General features: G+C 44.2%; 7 protein-coding genes across 7 annotated transcripts; 3 read left to right on the top strand and 4 right to left on the bottom strand.

Annotated features, from left to right (window-relative positions):
• Positions 1–717: 717 nt before the first annotated feature.
• On the top strand, positions 718–2,064 carry LOZ57_006577 (uncharacterized protein; the record flags this gene model as incomplete). The annotated part of the gene is made up of 1 exon (XM_049255592.1): positions 718–2,064. The coding sequence occupies one exon, from the start codon at positions 718–720 to the stop codon at positions 2,062–2,064; it is 1,347 nt and encodes a 448-aa protein (XP_049105416.1).
• A 729-nt stretch (positions 2,065–2,793) lies between these two features.
• Positions 2,794–4,115, bottom strand: COX15 (Cytochrome c oxidase assembly protein cox15; the record flags this gene model as incomplete). Its single annotated transcript, XM_049255591.1, has 2 exons — positions 2,794–3,904; positions 3,964–4,115. 2 exons carry the CDS (start codon positions 4,113–4,115, stop codon positions 2,794–2,796), a joined length of 1,263 nt encoding a protein of 420 aa, XP_049105415.1.
• A 653-nt stretch (positions 4,116–4,768) lies between these two features.
• LOZ57_006575 (uncharacterized protein) lies at positions 4,769–6,121 on the bottom strand (the record flags this gene model as incomplete). The annotated part of the gene is made up of 4 exons (XM_049255590.1): positions 4,769–4,903; positions 4,958–5,315; positions 5,367–5,426; positions 5,475–6,121. The coding sequence occupies 4 exons, from the start codon at positions 6,119–6,121 to the stop codon at positions 4,769–4,771; spliced, it is 1,200 nt and encodes a 399-aa protein (XP_049105414.1).
• Positions 6,122–6,709: 588 nt separating this feature from the next.
• On the top strand, positions 6,710–7,486 carry LOZ57_006574 (uncharacterized protein; the record flags this gene model as incomplete). Its single annotated transcript, XM_049255589.1, has 1 exon — positions 6,710–7,486. One exon carries the CDS (start codon positions 6,710–6,712, stop codon positions 7,484–7,486), a length of 777 nt encoding a protein of 258 aa, XP_049105413.1.
• Positions 7,487–8,010: 524 nt separating this feature from the next.
• Positions 8,011–9,548, bottom strand: LOZ57_006573 (uncharacterized protein; the record flags this gene model as incomplete). Its single annotated transcript, XM_049255588.1, has 4 exons — positions 8,011–8,131; positions 8,202–8,855; positions 8,917–9,426; positions 9,481–9,548. 4 exons carry the CDS (start codon positions 9,546–9,548, stop codon positions 8,011–8,013), a joined length of 1,353 nt encoding a protein of 450 aa, XP_049105412.1.
• A 595-nt stretch (positions 9,549–10,143) lies between these two features.
• LOZ57_006572 (uncharacterized protein) lies at positions 10,144–11,442 on the top strand (the record flags this gene model as incomplete). Its single annotated transcript, XM_049255587.1, has 1 exon — positions 10,144–11,442. One exon carries the CDS (start codon positions 10,144–10,146, stop codon positions 11,440–11,442), a length of 1,299 nt encoding a protein of 432 aa, XP_049105411.1.
• Positions 11,443–11,603: 161 nt separating this feature from the next.
• On the bottom strand, positions 11,604–12,284 carry LOZ57_006571 (uncharacterized protein; the record flags this gene model as incomplete). The annotated part of the gene is made up of 1 exon (XM_049255586.1): positions 11,604–12,284. The coding sequence occupies one exon, from the start codon at positions 12,282–12,284 to the stop codon at positions 11,604–11,606; it is 681 nt and encodes a 226-aa protein (XP_049105410.1).
• Between the last annotated feature and the right edge of the window lie 6,694 nt (positions 12,285–18,978).

Genomic DNA, 18,978 nt, shown 5'->3' with positions numbered 1-18,978 from the left:
ACAACGCCCCAGAAAGTCGATTCATCATCATCGAGTGGCTTTTTGTGGCTTACCTTTCTCGACAGCATAAACACGACTTAGGAACACTTAGCTATGAGAATTTGTGGGTGCTTGGTATTTATCTTGTCATACATAGCCCAATATGTTCTACCCTAAAAAGGTGGAAGATATTGCCCAAAAAGTTGCAAATTCCCTGGGTTATATTGGATATACCATACAGTAAGTCCAGAAGTCAAATGATAACAGTTGGGGAAGTTTTCCAGTGGAATATGTCATGTTTAATGTCATCAATACCTCAATAGTGATAGTGAATTTGACTGAGAATGCCGTTTTGTATTCACTGGCTGGCGCCGAAAATTATTCATTTGCGTTCACTTGCCGAGCACTACCTACTTATTTGCTCTTTCTGACCCAGGAACTCTCCAAGTTCCTGCATCTCCACTATTGTTGCTCTATATTATTTTTTGTATTTTTGCAACGATTTTTGACAAACTTTTTTGTCTTTTTGACGATGTGGACAGCATAACAACTCAAGTGATCATTTCCTTCATTTGTTACTTTTTGAAAGTACTTTTTGCGTTACAAAAATACTCTTGCCAACTATTAAACAATACATAGTGAGTACTTGAAAATGTCGTCTACACATTCTTGAACCTTTTCCTAATGAAACCGCCTTCCTTACTAGCTTCACGCTGAATTCATATTATTCCTTAAAAAATGGTTTCTAGCAGTAGGGAGCTAGATAACTGTGCCGATGCCTCCAAGCTTTCTGCGAGTCAGGACATCACCATGGGGAATATCGTCTCAGTTGAAAGAGAATCACAACACCTCTTTTCTGAGACTGTTTCTTCCGTCAGTTCTCTTTCGGATATTGACGATGAAGAAACAGATGAATTTCGCCACACTATTTTCAAGCCAATCAAGATTCATACAGCAAAGTGTGACGTTTGCAACCTGCATAATAAATGCACTCTGCGACGTTGTATAGATTGTGGTTGGCAGATTTGTACTCCTTGTTGGATTGTCAGAGGTGGAAATGGCACACATGGAGTGTCTCGTAAATTTAACGGGCCAGTCTTTGATCCCAATGCACCCGCATCTAACGAAAGAGAACATGGCAAAAGAGCTTCCGACAAAACTTCCCAGTCTTTTTTTGAAGAGGTCGATCCAGCAGTATCAAAGTCCAAGGTCAAAATCGAAGATCAAGAAAACAAGTCTGCCATACCAACGCGTGAGCACAATACAAATGTATCTGGATACCGTGTCCCTACAAAAGGCAAAGCGAGGGATAAGGTGAACGATATAAAGACAAATCAACGTAGGCAGGTTGAGAAACAACCAGCTCAAAAGTGGCCACTCGCAAAGCAGAAAAGAAATAATGTCAATAAATCAAACGCCTCCTATAGGGTGCCTAGAAATGGCAATGCAATGCGGGATTCACGAGAAATGTCCCCAGATGACCCAAACAACCCCATGTTTTGGCTTTGCGTTGCTGCACAAGAAGTCTTGGATCAAGCGGAGGAGGAGGTAGTGGACACCCAAGAACTACAACGAGAAGACCTACCTATGCTATCTCAAGGAGTCTCCAACGCCCCAACATGGACTGCTATCAATCGGCCTACCGTTCGATCACCCCTTTTCGTCCCCATGGATATTGCAGATCAAAATAGTCAACAGCCACTCTCCCGACATCCTTTCTATCAGCACGGAGTTGTCCCACGGCACCCGAACATTCCGCCAAACATATTCTTACGGTATCAAAATCGTCTAACCAGACGTGCCGGGCTAGAAAGTACCGACGCAGGCATCGGGCGGAGAGCGACACCCGCTTCCCAAATACCCACCGCCAATCCTGAATGGGGTTTGACTGAAAATGGGTCTTGTCGACTCATTCAGCCTCCTTCCCAGTCTGCATATTCAAATGCCTACATAGGCCAAATGTGGGATGAGCCATACGAAACTTTCTCATCTGATGTCCAGTTTCCAGACTACCCCCCACTAAACAATGAAGTTCCAGATGGCAGGGCACAATGTAGTACCCGTGGCCGTCCTTGGGACCTTTGATCCTTCTTGGACGTTGCTGAATGAACACATGGCGAATTTCCTGTAACCTTTTCGTCTTTCGTGATTCGAGTTCCCAAGAGATTTCCTTTCTGTTAACCCTGAATCTATGATCACCCTGTCATCATATAAACAGCGAACGATTCGCGTTTATGTGACCGAAGTCCATCTGTTTATCTTAAAGCCGCAAAGTGTTTTAATTGTGCTCTATTTTGCTGAGTAACTTCTCCATAATTTGGACCTTTCGCTTCGAGGCTTTGAGATCTGAATAAGTTTTGCCCATATTTCCTCCTTGTTTTAGCGTTCATTTCCATTATCTTGCCACTTTTTTAAGTTTTGTTTTGTCCTACCTTAACCTTATGAAATTGCTAGTTATCCCTTTCCGATTATCAAATAGCGATGCTATCTACCCAACTTACCAGGACGCATAGTAACGACCAATATCAATTCATGATACCCTTCCTCCCTTACTTTCGCAATCCTGTTTTCGATTTTCTCATATTAAATGGAGTTCCATTGGTATTTGGCCTTTTTAGTCATTAGTACTCCGTACACATCTATCATACAATGGCGTTCGGTGCCTGTCGGTTAACGAATTCAGTATGTGCCTTCAACCACATGTGGTTGGTAGAAAAGGTATTTATTAAGAACAATGAAGAAGTGGAGAGATCATACAGTATACCTCAAGGATCTGGGTTTAGAGGAAACAAAAGTTGTAAATAGGGTAAGATATTAAGATCCCTTAACGAGAGTAGGGCGTGCCCGCGAAACTCCACCCTCTTTGATTTTAGTAGCTATTTGAAGTAAACGGGCAGTTCGAGAGGGATGCCAAACCCTGCTGCCAAGGACAAGTACCCAGGTCAACAGGAACAAACTTCCCGCTTGATGGGCTGAAGCAAGATGGATAGGAACGAGATATAGAAGCGTGCTGATTCCAAGGCCAACTTGCACCATGGTGAAAGCTACAACACCGTGAACACCTTTGGAGGCTACCCGGGGAAGTAACTGCCGCATCGTTGGTAATTTAGAGTATGCCCAGAGGCCCATCACAGAGGAGAAAGTAGTCATGGCTAGAATACGGTGGTCCAGTTGAACCAATGAGGGATTTTCTAGCATATTTCGCCACCACAGATCTGACCCATCCGCTTTACGAGAATAATGTGAATCGAAAAGCTCTGATTTTGGAGGCGCTAATCCGTTGCCCATGGTGGGGAATTCGTTATAAATGAGACCGGCATCCAATCCTGCAACAAGACCGCCCGACATTGCGGTGCAAAACACAAGAAGGGCGAGTCCAGCGACAGACCGGCGGAAGATATTCAGTTTTGGATTCCGTAACGCTTCTAAAATTTTCAATCCTTTCTCAGGGTCTGCAAGAAGTCGGTGCTGCCGGAGAATTGCCAACCCATTCCAGAGCATTGCCACGTAACAAACAAAAGCAGCACAGAGGTGAGCAGTAAGTCTGTATTGGCTCACGCGTGGGTGACTTCCTGGGGCGAACAAATCATCCTTGAGGCCGGATTTCACCATCCACCAACCAAGGAAGCCTTGAAAGCCAATTAAGCCAGCGATACCAGTTAATCGAAGGGCCATCGGTTTAGATACTTTTTTCGCCATGGTGAAGTAGATGGCTGGTATCACAAAGGATAACCCTACAAAGCGCCCCCAGATGCGGTGAATCCATTCCATGTAGTAGATGTTCTTAAATTCAGCAAGTGTCATGTTCGGATTGAGTACCTTATACTCTGGGGACGCTCGATATTTAGCAAACTCTGACTCCCAATCTTCCGCGTTCATTGGCGGCAGAGATCCAGTCACCGGCCTCCATTCCGTTATACTTAGCCTGTATAGCTGTTAGTTATGAACTGGCTGGGGTCTCGATCCGTTATGATTATAACATACCCCGACTCCGTTAGTCGAGTAAGTCCACCAAACACAACAATACCAAATACGCTGGCAGCGCTCCCTAGGAGCCAGTATGCCACAATCTTTGAGCTAACTTCAGGAAACCGGGTTTTCGACGCTATACTTGCCTCCGCGGAGGCAGCATTCATTACAGTTTGAGATATATTTCTGGTTCTAGTATTTGTACTTCGCCATCGTCCAGCCTGAGCGACTATCGAATTGAGTCGGAAGGGTTTTCGAAATGCAGCTGTTCCCATTAATTGTCGGGGAATTCGGGAAAGGAGTGGTCGGGCTTGCAGACATTGTCGACAGGTGAAGAACTCTCGAGGAAACCTCCAGCTCGGCCGGAACATCGGGACGGTAGAAGGCAGAGAAGCCATTGAGCCTGGCATAGAAGCCTTCTTCATCAACGTCGCGACCATTTGATTCCCATTCTCTCAATTCCGGCTAAACGCAATATCACGTGACTGGTCAGCAAGCTCCCGAATAGGCTTTACTTTAATCCGGTACTTCCAACCAGCCATGTGCTTGGTATTTCAAACACATTGTCAACGTGATATCGTATTCAGTCGGGCCGAATAGCGCAGCCGCGAGTCTCCGAGATCGCAAGCAACATCGGCTGGTGCGTCCCCTATCGAAATGACATTTCAGGAGAAGATTTTACTTGGAATTGCTCCAAGAGCATATAATTGATGGATATCAACCCTATACATACAAAGAAAGAAAAATGAATCGCTGTGGCAGACGCTATTATATACGTGAAGAGGAAATGCATTAAAATGTGAAGAGACTTTTAACAGCATTACACCAAAGTACCGCGGAGAGCCTGCTCGCGCTCAATCGCCTCGAATAGAGCCTTGAAGTTACCGGCGCCGAATCCAGAAAAGTTGTTTCGCTGGATGATTTCGATAAAGACCGTTGGGCGATCCATGAGGTGCTACATTGCACGTTAGCCAGCGTTCACCTTATCTGAAATATGGAACGGCCATACCTTCGTGAATAACTGGAGAAGATAACCGCCCTCATCAAAATCGATGAGAATATCCAAGCTCTTTAACGTCTCAAAATCCTCCTCGAGGACCATGCCTTGTCTCTTCAAGCGAAGCTTCATATCTTCATAATAGGTACTTGGGACCTTGATGAACTCTAAGCCTCTGGCTTTGAGGTTCGTAATGGCATCGATAATATTGTTGGTTCTGAGAGCAATATGTTGAACACCAGCGCCGCTATAGAAGTTCACATATTCCTCAATTTGCGATTGTTTCTTTCCCTTAGCAGGCTCGTTAATTGGCATCTTGACAACCTCATTTGGCGATGCCATGACGATACTCTTCAGGGCGGAAAATTCACTGTAATCAATGTCAGCTGGCACTGTCTCCAGGAGCTTTATTCTTACTTACGTGCAGATATCCTTGTCATCGACAGACCAGAACCGGTGGAACCCAAGCACCTTCTCATAGCTACGCAATATTAGCCCTGACCACATATTTCCTCGTCAACGAACTTACTAATCACAGACTCTCTCCATCTCATCCCAGTCTTGGTTGCCAACGCAATGATCTATTCTCTCGAGCACAACATTGGGGAGCATTTTGGAGACGGGGTCGACAGTATTTTCCATTCGGTATCCGGGCATGAATCCACCCATGTACCCGGATCTCTCAATCAAAGTGTGAGTTGTCTCTCCATACGTTTGGATAGTAGCCATCTTGATTTGGCCGCTCTCGTCTTCAAGAGTCTGAATATCCGAAATGACTTTAGCGCCATTCCTTACAGCGGCCGAGAAGACAGCCTCAACAGAGTCCACTTCAAAGGCAACATCCTTAACACCGTCACCGTGTTTCTCAAGATGGGCATGAATCTCTCGTAAGTGTTGCTCTTCTTCGGGAAAACGTGAAGCGTGTTCAAGAGATCGAAGAGGCGAGGTCAAGACGAATGTGATATTTCCGTTTCGGATAACATGCGAAGCAACCGCTTTTGAACCGGTTTCTAACCCGCGATAGGCGATTCTTTCGAATCCCATACGAGTTACATAGTAGGTGGCGGCCTGCTTGGCATTCCCGACATACCAGTGAACGTGGTCGTATCCTCTATACTGGGAGAGGTCAGAGCCATTAGTAGGTGGGAGCGGAGGAGAATCAGCGGCAGGAGCCATTTTGGATTGTGGTGAGTGTGAAGAGTTGTTGGGTGGTGGTGAGGAGATAGAGAGGGTGAGAGTTTGAACAGGAAAGTTTGTGGGTTATCCTTGACCAAATATATTCATTTAATGGAGTACTGCAGCTCACATGAGGGCCTGTCGTGCGGCTTGTACCGATAATAAGATGCCGCCTCGCATAATATTATCTTCCTGTCGCCTTCTCCAGTTTGCCGCGACGCTTCGTTGCCCCGGACTTAGCGTTTTGGCTTTTGGAATCCCCGGCGGCGTCGGAAAATCACGGGTATTTCGTTTCAACCAATCAACGTCCTTGCCGGGGCCGGGCTGAACCGTGCAACATCCCTGGCTGCGTTACGTCAACGGCTATTCTTGACCTTCGGCTGTCGGCTGGTTAGAAATCAGTCAGCAATGGCTGGATAACACTGGATATTGACAAGGATACACGGCATTGAAGGGCTGTCTTTTCGGGACAACTGTACTGGCAATATCTCCGACTGTTAACGATTTCGGAGGACCCCAGAGTGACAATACGATTGTTCTCACGAAGACCTGCCACCCAGCTTTGCATCTTCTCACTATCGGACGAAAATGGCGCCCGCACCATTTGCAGCTGGTCTTGCAAAACCAGATCTCTCTTCAAATGATTCCAAGGTGCTCCAGGCACTGTTCGACGCCGAGTCGTCTCCTTCGCCAGCTTCAGCGACGGTGCAAACGGACGAGTCGCTTCCTCCACTTCCACACATCTCTGCCTCGGAGCTTCCTGATCTACAGAAGCGCGAGGCTCATGCGATCGGGAGCTTGCAAAACCCAGACATCTCCCCATCCTTGGAGGAAATCAACACTGCTATCTCACAGCTATCCGTTATCATTACACACCACCCTAAATATGCCTCCGCATACCTTAACCGTGCCCAGGCGCATCGGCTACTCATCGACATCCGAAACAAAGAAACATCCTCATCATCATCTGCCCCATCAACTCCCACGCCAGCGACCCAACTTTTCTCCGACCTCGCCGATACAATCACGCTATTGACCCCAAATTTGCCTACATCTCCCACTTCCCCACTACAGGCACGTCTCCTCGCAAGCGCACATACACATCGGGCCTACATCCTCTACAAAGCTGCTCGAACCGAGACCTCAGCTGAAGATCGCAAAGACCTCCTTCCACAGACACTACAAGATGCAAGCAACGAACGCCTTGAAGAAATGGCAAGCTTCGATTTCCAAGCTGGTGGAAGATATGGAAATCCCGTCGCGAAGCAGATGGCTGTACATACAAATCCGTATGCAAAGATGTGTGGAGCTATTGTCAAGGACGCCATGCAGGCCGAGATCAAGCAGTGGGCAGATTCAAGGTAGCACCTGTCAAATATTTTTTTTGTGTTGAAGCAATATTTTTCGTATATTTTATATTCTCGCTTTAGTTTTATACGTTTTATACCTTGTACTTAGCGAACCGTATTAGACTTTCAATTTGAATACTACACCCTCATGCATATGCTGGGTTCCCGAATATAACTCGACACTAGCTTTCGGCGGTACCGAGTACCCGGGCAGAAATATTCTTATGCATGCTGTGTAACAGTGCATTGTCACATAAGGGCCGGTGGCTTTGCCATAAATAATATATATTCACGAGGCTTTCACCAGTTGAGATTTATAGAGCCAGGAACAATAAGCCGATAGGATCAGATGTGTGCTGTTCATCCATTCATTTCATCATAAGTGCCATAAAGATATATGGATTATCAGACAAGGAAATTAGAAACTAGGAAATCAAGATATTAAAGTACATTTTCTAGCAGAGCCTCAACTGAAATCGTTGACACACGTCTCTCTGGATTTAGAGATTGATCCCCCAGAGTGAAAATATATTGGTACGCTCATTGCTTTTCTGGATTCTTAAAGTTCCTCTTCAGGGGAGTCCAGCTCTCGTCATTATAATCCTCTTGGACCTTCTGGCAAGTCTTCAAGCCCCATTCTGAGACACCAACCATCAGGCAACTATGGCGTTTTCACATGTCAGCTGGCTACATGGCAAAACAAAGTATCTTAGTAGAGTGTTTTATCTCACCTTTCAAACATGAACGCTAGGCTGCCATCGCCGACTTTCTTTGGTGCCAACTCCATATTACTAGCACCTTCGTGTGCAGCAGCATCCGGGCCGTGGGCACTCATAACATTGTGCAGACTGGCACCTGCCGGTCTGAAGCCACCACCTACTTTTGCATCATAGTCGCCACAAATTAGGCCCATAAATTCGGACATTGTGTTGCGGTGGTACCACGGAGGCCGGAAAGTCTCTTCCGCCACTAGCCAGCGGGGCGGGAAGATAACAAAGTCGGCAATGGCGGTGCCAACATGGTCGGAGGGACCAGTAAGAACAGTGAAAATGGAGGGGTCAGGATGGTCGAAGGAGATGGAGCCAATGGTATTGAACAGACCGAGATCGTACTTGTATGGGTAGTAATTGCCATGCCAGGCAACGACATCGAAGGGTGTATGGTTCTGCTTTGCGGAGAAAAGGTTGTTGTTGAATTTGCTGATGAGGTTCCATGCAACGGGCTCTTCGCCCTCATCCTCAAAGGAAGCAGTCGGGGCCTGGAAGTCACGGGCGTTGGCTAGGCCGTTAGAGCCGATTGGGCCGAGTTCAGGAAGCTGATAGTGGCCTTGGTAAAGTTCGCAGATGTAACCCCGGACAGGCCCTTCTGGCAGGGTAACGCGATACCTAAAATCATATCAATATGATATTCATACTGTAGGTAAGCGACTAGATGGTGGGGGCGCACCGAATACCACGAGGGATTACACAGATTTCATTAGGTCGCACCAGGAGACGACCCAACTCGGTCTGAATATCCAACACACCATGCTGAGCAACAATTAAAAAGTCGCCATCGGCAGAATAAAAAGCCTCATTCCCCATGTCTTTTCCAGCAGCAAAGAGTAGGATACCAAGACCCGTCTTCATTGCAGGGTCACCAGCACCAGCAACTAGGTGCAGGCCTCGGACCCAGTCTACATTCTCATCAAGGTCGAATGGGTTCCAGCGAAGCTGGTTTGGAATCTGACGAAGTGACGAGACATCGCTGGTGAGTGAAGTATGATATGTGGAGGGATCGACGTCTTCAAATGGCTCGTGCGCTGCAGAGGGAAGAATACGATACAGCCATGTTTGCTGGTTCTCGTGCCTGGGAGCGGTGAAAGCAGTGCCGGAGAGCTTCTCAGCGTAGAGACCAAAGGGAGGTTTCTGGGGCGAGTTTTGTCCGATGGGGAGGGCGCCTTTGATGGCTTCGGTCCTGCAGCAGGTGATCAGCCGGTGGGCATTGCGGAGAGCACGACGACTAACTTACTCGTGATAAGATGCAAAGCCGTTCAGGTAAGCGTACTTCTCGGAGGTTGAGAACGCAGTGCCGGGCATGATCACAGAACTGTCTGTGCGATGGTGGTCGCGGTGGCTGTGCGACGGGTTGGAATGATAGCGGAGAGACGGCGATGTTGCTGCTGTGAGGTTCTTATAAAAGCGACACGCACCCAGCGCGGACGGCAATTTCGTGCCATCGCGAGGTACCTCAGACCGGGTGGTTGCCGCAGCCACGTCCAGGTACCGCCAGATCGCGGGGGACTGAGGGCGGAATTCCACGCGCCGGTTGGCGGGGGGAAGAGGGCGCTAGGCACAATTGGGGTTAGCAATTACATAACGCCGGATTTAGCCGGGCGGGGCGATTCCGCATTCCGCGTCAGGTGCGGCTGATTGGCTGCGACGGCAGATTACATCAGCGCGGGGAGCGGAACGGGTGCTCATTGGGCGACGCGGGCACCTGCGCGGGGTTTCGTTCGCGCTCATCGTGAGTTCGTCGCAGCAAATCCGAGCCGCGAAAAGGCTTCACCCGCCCATGATCTTCCAGTCGCTGTATCTCGTGCACCTGTTCTGCAAGTCCCCTTCGCTCTCCTCGTATCTGTCGTGCTCAATTGCTACCACTATCCGTCACTTCTCGCATACTTCGTCGCCCATCATGGCTCAGTCATGGCTTGATATCCCCCGCAACTCCCCCTTCTCTCTGGCCAACATCCCCTTCGGCATCATCTCAACTGCTTCCTCCAATACCCCGCGCCCTGCTATTGCCATCGGCGACTACGCCTTGGATCTCTTCGCTTTTGCTTCCGCAGGTGGCTTCTCCAAGCTGCCGTCTTTCCAGCCTTATATCGAAGTCTTTGCCCAGCCCGTGCTCAACGACTTCGCCTCTCTAGGTCGACCTGTTCACCGCCAGGTTAGAGAATATTTACAAGAAGTTTTCCGGGCAGAGACATCCCACCCAGACATTCTCAAGAACAATGAGACTCTCAGGAACTCCGCTCTTATTCCTCGAGCCAATACCACCAACCACTTACCCATGAGAATCGGTGACTACACCGACTTCTATGCTGGTCTAAACCACGCCTTTAACGTCGGCGTACTGTTCCGTGGACCTGATAATGCTCTCCAACCCAACTACAAGCATCTCCCAGTTGGTTATCATGGTCGTGCCTCGTCCGTGGTGGTCTCTGGAACCCCCATCCGCCGCCCCAACGGTCAGATCCTCGCCAACCCCGCCGCAGACCCCAAGGTTCCCATTTTCTCGCCCTGCAAGAGACTTGATATCGAACTTGAGCTTGCTGCGTTTGTGGCCACCCCAAACAAAATGGGTGACCCTGTCCCCATTGCAGAGGCAGAGGACCACCTGTTTGGTGTTGTCCTGATGAATGACTGGTCTGCTCGTGATATCCAAGCTTGGGAATATATCCCACTGGGGCCTTTCAACGCCAAAAACTTCGCCACTAGTATCACACCGTGGGTCGTCCTCATGGATGCACTCGAGCCCTTCCGCACTCAGGGTCTCGAACCTGGGAATCGTGACACGCTTTTGCCGTACCTCCGGGAGAGCAGAGCCGACAACGTCTATGACATCCGCCTGGAGTTCGAGTTGAAGAACAAAGGTGGCCAGCCAACAGTGGTGGCGAAGACTAACTCGAAGAACCTACTTTACTCATTCTCTCAGATGCTGGCGCATCACTCAGTGACTGGGTGCAACATGAATCCTGGTGATTTGCTCGGCAGTGGTACAATTTCTGGAAAGGAGCCTGGTACATTTGGTAGTCTTTTGGAGAATACAAATGGCGGAAAGACGACCATCAACTTGGCAGACGGTAGCGAGAGAAAATTCCTCGAAGACGGTGACGAGGTTATCCTGCGAGGCGTTGCTGGTGAAGAGGGAAGCTACGTCGGATTCGGTGACTGCTTTGCGGTGATTGAGCCGGCTCATACTATGAACTGATGTGCTCTTGAACCGGGTTGACTTCGTGTATATTGTTTTCTTCAGTTAGGCTTATGATATGGTCCAAAAGTAGGCATACAATTATCAGAGTTGTAGCAAAAATAAACGAACTTTTCATGATTTCAACTTCGTGGCTGGAGCTGGTAGCTAATAGACGACCTTCACGCTCTCAACGTCTCGGGCGTGTCCTCTTGGTGCTGCCAATGTGCCTTCTGCACAGCGTCTTCCTTCATCATCTCATCAAACACCCTCTTAACGAGGGGAAGCCGGCTGAAGTCGACGTTCACTCTCTCTGCGGCCCACACAGCCGGTACGAGGCAGACATCGGCCAGCGTGATCTCATCTCCCACGCAATACTTTCCCGCACTGCCCTCCAGCGTCTTCTCCAGCGCCTCGAATCCCTGCGTGGCCAACTCGCAGGACCACGCCGCCGGGTCGCCCTGCATGGCCTTGACCTTCATTTGAATGCGCAAATTCGTCACCGGCTGGATATCACACCCGATTAGCAGACACACGGTGCGCACGCGGGCGCGCGCTACGGGGTCCGACAGGGGTGGGAGAAGAGCGCGAGTGCCAGCGGGCATGCATTCTTCGAGATACTCGAGGGCAGCGAGAGACTGGCCGATGGTAAACGTAGCGTTGGTATCTGGGTGATGGCTGACGAGGAGGGGCACGGTGCCGGAGGGGTTGAGAGCCTTGAAGGCGTCCGACCTCTGCTCGCCCTGGAGGAGGTTTATGAAGTGGCGGGTGTACGGGATCGCCTTCAGGTGAAGCGCGATCCGCAGCCGGCCGGAGCAGGAGGAGCGGAAGTAGCCGTAGAGCTCGAACTTGGGGGCCGCCATGATGCAGGAGGTGGTGATGCGACGCGGGCTGGAGGCCGGATAGACGGTTTGGTTATATTCTGGCCCGTCTGCCGCTCCCGCCGCAGGGTTTGGCTGGCTCGCCTTCGCCTCGTCTCGGCTGTTCTCGCGGATCGCGCGAATCGCCGGAATCCGCCCGCAGTGAACACTGCCGCTGGCTTCCGTTACAAAACGGCTGTGTGAAGCTGGTGATGCTCTCACTTCTGTCGCATCCTAAGAGAGACGGTGAATTCACCGGCTGACCAGCTGCTCTCTTTCACTCAGACTCATTCCCCTTGTTTCGCCCATTCATAGTTACAGTTGTTTTCCGTCTCAGCTCCTTCATTCTCACCTCAATTCACTTTTGTTGCATCCATTAACTCATGGTTAGTTGTTGCAAGGGAGTCACCATCTGGTTCTCAAAAGGCATATAAGGAGTCTGCCCTCCCTCTTCCTTCTTCTTCTTCTTCTTCTTCTTCTCCTCCTCCTCCTTCTTTCTACAAATACCGGCTTCAAGGATACTATATCCTGTTTTCATTCTCACCCTTCGGCTATAACAGTATAATTCCTTCTAACCGGGGGCTATCAGATTTATCATTCCAGATATGTTTGAATTATACGTGGATGAATTATTCCCGGTGATTAAGGATATTATTTATTTTCAATATTTATTTAACATATCTCGATAGCTTAGGGCTGCCCCTCTAAGTTATTCCGGGGCTACATTGCCCTCTGTGTATTTCCTATAAATTCTTAAATACCCCGCAAAAGATTACCTAAATATAAGACCTTTTGAGGCTGTGACTTTGATTTCAGCATGCCAAAATCACCTTAACAACACCTGGCAGAGCGCCGGCGCAAAAGGGTCTCGCGCCGGGGCCCTGCCAGGCGAAGATTGGCGGCTGTTTGCCTGTCTTGTCGATTCATTGCACTCTTCTTCAGCCTTGAGTCTGTATTGGCGACATGATTGAAAAATGTGATTGTTACTGATCATACAATCAAACAATCCAGGCAACTGGCTGTCCATTCCTCTACACAATTTCCTTATTATGATATTATGAATATATTGATGACTACTTGAAGAAACCCCAAGACCAGTAACGCGGACGCTATTGCCTGGTTTACAGAAATCGTACTGGAAGATACAGGGAATTAGTTGTGTTTTATGACCCAATCTCACGGGCTATTCATTATGTTAGCACTGGCAAGAGTGAATGGAAAGATTGTCGGGCTGGGGATCCTTGGATATGAACAATCAATGTAACCAATCGCCGACAAAAATTACTTCATCATTCAACTATATATTATAAACTGAAGCATTCTCAAAAATCGCGGTTCCCCGTGAAGAAACCTCAGCAGCCGAGCTAACTGAATCCCGTTAAAAACCTTCCAGAAGAAAATTCGGACAAAAGACTTCCCATGGAATACAGTTGGTTGCAAAAGTATTGCGAAATGTGCCAAATTCGCGTTTTTTACCCGTTCGCAGGTCCCCAGGTGCCCAGGCGTGTGGTCAACAGGTGTCTTAACTGGTAATTACTGGTTCCAAACATGGATGTTATCAGTGCACAATTGGTATGATGTGGGTTGAACTGTCCTCAGATGTTGTGAAGTGGCTCAATAGATCTTGACATTGTATAATCAGATTAAGTTACTGAATATTACTAGAAGTATCAGAAGATCTTGAAAGAACTCAGAATGTAGTAACTGTAACAAAATGATCACTTACAAAGATGTTCAGTATGATGTTGTAAGATGATGAGTGGTCATACTTTTCTACTATCTGATTACTACTAATAAGAATCAATAAGAAGTTACATTAACAGTGATGTAGATTACATTCATCTATTCTGCTGCATTACTTCAATGTTGTTGTCAGAAATATTCATTATTTAGTTACTACTAATAGATGTCAGTGACAAACAATATTAACAATGATGTAGATTACATCTATCTATTCTGCTGCATCACTTCAATGTTGTTGTTGAAAATATTCATTGTCTGATTGCTACTGATAGATGTCAGTGACAAACAATATCAATAATGATGTAGATTATCTCTGTCTACTATGCTGTCTATCACTTTAATGTTGTTGGAAATATTTCTTGTTCAGTTGCTACTGATAGCATATATCAGAATGCAGATATATTTGATATTTATTTGTCAAGATATTGTCTTATTATTGACATTCTAATTATATGCTTCTAGTTTATACTGATGTCTATCACTTAATCTGCAACATGGAGACAAGTACAGAGCTAGCATGAACATTTGATTTTGAATTTACATATGAGATTGATGAAGATGCAATAAGTGAAGATGATAGTCATTATGAATTTACTGTTGTATGTCTATTAAATGAGCTGCATGAGACAAGATACTAACTGTCATTAGTCAGATGTTACTGATAACAATTCAATACAATTGATTATTCAAGATAGATTCCCACAGCACTCAACAACTATGAAAATTGAACATGTTTAGTTTCTATCACAATATTCAAACACTGAGATATATGGCTACACATATTGTATGAACACAGAGAGAATGTCAACTGAAAATATTCAGCAACTATATTTAATGATATTTATTCAATGACAGCTGATGGTAACTGAATTTTACTGACATGAACTAGATACAATATGGACATGGAAATCAGAATGATTGCACTACATGACAAGCTCATTCTTCATTTCTTGATGTTTTATGCAAAGTTATTAAATATCAGTGTTCTGATGTCAAGATTTGTTCAAAAGCAAGACCAGAGCTTCATCAGATTGAACATACACATGTTATTAATTATGCACAGCTTGATATAGAAATAACAGAGCATCTATCAGAGCTTACTGATGAGACTTAATTAGAACTAGACAATATTTCTGATGAACATATCATCTGAAATTAATTTAAGTTCTGGTGTCAGTCACATCAAGAGACATGCAGTGAGTTGGAATGTTACAGTGATTAATTGTGCATTGACTGACAGAGACAGACATGATCAGATGCTATCAGTACTTACTATATTGATTGCAAGATCTGACAGAGAGAAGATGGAAAAATCCATTTTTTTCAAAATATATCTGCAGACTTAAATCAAGATCTTCTAAAACATCTTGTCAATGATTCAACTTTAGTTATACAACAATGTTACTCCCAGATTCTATCAGTTGCATCACAGATAAAACATTGTTGTATGACATTCTTTCATCTATTACTGTGTTTGGTTCTTATCAGTTATCATCAGCACATCATGATTGTCTTGGGGAGCAAACTATTACTACTCAGTCATGTGAAGTTGAATTTATTGTTGTGATTCCAGATCACAACACTTCATTCTGTCTGCTTTTCATCAGCTATGGCATTCATACTCATTCAGTACCATCACCAACCAAAGTTTCAAAACATCTAATTGATGATATTCAACATGTTATCTGATGGATTCATGACCCATTGTTGACAATTAGTAGATATCAGTAATGATCAGTGATTAGAACATGCTGACAATATAGAGCAATTTTTGAATCATTCTTTGTTTATTGAGTACTTGAATTCAGAAGAAGCAGATATCTCAAGTGATCTTCATTCTGAACTCAACAACCAAAATGTTCTGCAAGAAATTCTTCAGAAGAAGTAGTTATTACTACATTCTGCTGATCAAGATTTAAATGATATTCTCTCTTACTGATGACTACTGGTTATGTATGCTAAATACACAGTAGCACTTCAACTCAAAATGAAACTTAACAAGAAAAATAACAAGGAATATATCTGCAAGATCTACAATGATGGCAATCTGTTTATTGCTGTATTACTACTAAAAGAACAAGCTGAACTTCTAGTTGAATTCAAATTCTTTCAGATGGATATGACATTCTCAAAGATTATAGATGACATTAAGATCATTGACTTTGTGACAATGCATTCTTGTTTGAATCAAAGTATGTTAACTGAATATTTCTGATATCACCTGATCACTGCTGGTAAATACTAATCTGAATCACATGCATTCAGTAATAACCCTTGGCTGACTACTGGTTAATCAGAATACAAGTGCCATGTACTACAAAGCATTTAAACTGTTTTTCTATGAAGTGGAGATACTGCATGATAGAGAGATTGAATGAAAACACATTTATGATCAGGGCATTGAAGCTATTATAGTAGATATGTGTCTCAAACAAGCTTCTGATAATAATCATCTACTCTCAAAATGTTCTCACAGATACTGATTATATCTGGTAGGGCTAGATGGTTATCTTAAGAATCTTGATTCATTCCAGACATGGCAAGATCATGTTCAACATGTGCTGGCTTTCTGCCTTGTACATTATGCTCATGATGTTAATCAGACATGATCTGATATATCTCAGCAACACCTAATGGAATCAATATCACATTGTTCTAGTAAGAATGTTGTATGATGATCTCTTGATGAGTTGATTTGGAATTCAAACAGTAAGATATCTGAGTGGACAGTCCATAAAAAATCATCATGGATTCTAGCTGGACTTAATGGTGAATTTATCAAAATGAATTATCTCACATTTAAAAATCTTCAGAGAAATATCAATGCTATTGAGAGTAATCATCATCAACTGAATCTTACTGATATCAACATTCCAATCATCTCTGCTGTTGAAGAGTATGTTTGTATTTCAAGACATATTCTATCAGACACACTACTGATATCATCCAGATGCTACCAATTGAATGTTGGTGACATTTGACAGTTAAAAACATTTGAAGAGACTGATGTTTGATCTGAATATGAAGATCAGAATGCTGAGCAACAGACTTATAGAAGTAATGTCAATGGTAGAAACTAGTAACTATTGGTATAAATCACTACAAATCATATGGATATTAACTGTCAATAGCCAATTGAAGATGTGCAGTCTGTCAACAAATCAATTCTACAACACCAACATGGAGCAACATGAACTCATTGGTAATTACTAGTAGATCTAGCCCTAGAAGAGATCAAAAGTGATGGGCAGATACTATGACTACTGATTCATCAGCTCAAAGAACAAACAGAAGACTGAGATTTGATCAATTCTCATCATCTGAATGCTCAAGTAATTACTTCTCTTATCCAATCCCTATCAGTAGTTACTGATGGTTTGCTGACATTATTAAGAAGCACTGAGTGCCTTCATGTTCAGTTCAGTTGACTTGACTCAAGAAGATGATGATACAATTCAGAATGAATTAAATACTACCAGTGATAGCTTCTCAAGAGATATTGAAAATCTTAATGAGTTTCAAATTGCTTATAGAAATTTAGAATTGAGAAAAAGAGCTTTGGCTCTAGAGCAGAAGAAATTATCATTGAGAGAGAGAGAACTGACAGTGAAAAGATCTTTACTGAATAATACTGATAATGCTCAGTAGAAGATAATATTTCATAGAAGAGAGTGTAGTGAAGATATATTATTTGCTCAAGAAATATTGAATAACAAGAGATAATATTATCAATTTGAATCTCATTAACATAAAAATCAGTAACTATCAGTAAAAAACAAAGATCTTCATTTCTTTCCATAAAAATAAAGTCTCCAACCCAATAATTATCAGTAAAAATCAAGTAGAATCAATTCTCCATGTCAAATTGTTCAAGACACATTATTCAGTAACCTTCAATAAGAAAAGAAGTTAGTGTTGAGTGTGAGAGATAGCTGAAGTGCAGGGGTGGAATTTTCTATATTGCTAGTCAGTAACTGATAAGATCTAGTAGAGTAGAGTAGGTAAAGACCTACCAGCAATTTTCATTTGTAGATGAGTAAGTTGAAAAAGATCTTTTCATGCAGCTCTGGCAGCAATCTGTTGCCTCACTATTATCAGTAAGAAGCAGTATCATCAGTAACAAGATGTCACTTACTGTTTATGACTTTTTGAAGTTGTGAAAGAAGAAGTTGAGATTTGCTGTCAAACACTATTGATCTCATCAGCTGAGCTGGCTGAATGGTGTCTATCAGTTGTAATTAGTAACTTCAGTAACATTCAGTAACACACAGTTAGACTCACACAGTGTCTTGGCTGTCATCACAGCTGCCATGAGCATGATCTCTATGCTCATGCCCATGCCTGCACACAGATTCTGAAGTTGAAGCAGCAGAAAGTTCATTCTTCTTCTCTTCTTCATTCTTCTTCTTCTTCTCTTTGCCTTCAGATTCTTCTGAATGAGAATAGATATTCTCACTATTATCAGTAAGTATCAGATAGAATCAATAGATTCTATGGCTGTCACTTACAGATCTTCATCCTCACTATATTGAGTTGATTGATAAGTCAGAACATTAGAGTTATTACTGATTGTGACCACTTACTGCTGATAACATTCAGAGATATCTGGCATAATATAAAGATTGCAGAAACAAGTATTCTTCTTATGATTCTATATGTTATCAGTTAGAATCAGTTGTGATTATTTAACATTCTTTGACTTACAATATGTGACTTTTGAATATGCTTCTTGTGAGAATATCACATTCTCAAATATAATCAAATTTATATACCATATATTGTCTTATATAACATGTGTATAACATGTATAACTTCTATAACATTTATGGAGTCATATACATAAATCTTGATTAAATATAAAGTTTGATCTATAACCCTTTCTGGATTAGTTCAAACCTTATTCTATAAAAGTTTATTTCAAACTTTATTTTCTAATAGAGTTACAGCAATAAGG

This window comes from Ophidiomyces ophidiicola (assembly GCF_022830035.1).
Source record: "Ophidiomyces ophidiicola strain CBS 122913 chromosome Unknown scaffold_47, whole genome shotgun sequence".
Lineage (NCBI taxonomy): Eukaryota > Fungi > Ascomycota > Eurotiomycetes > Onygenales > Onygenaceae > Ophidiomyces > Ophidiomyces ophidiicola.
This window is presented reverse-complemented; position numbering and strand designations above follow the sequence as displayed.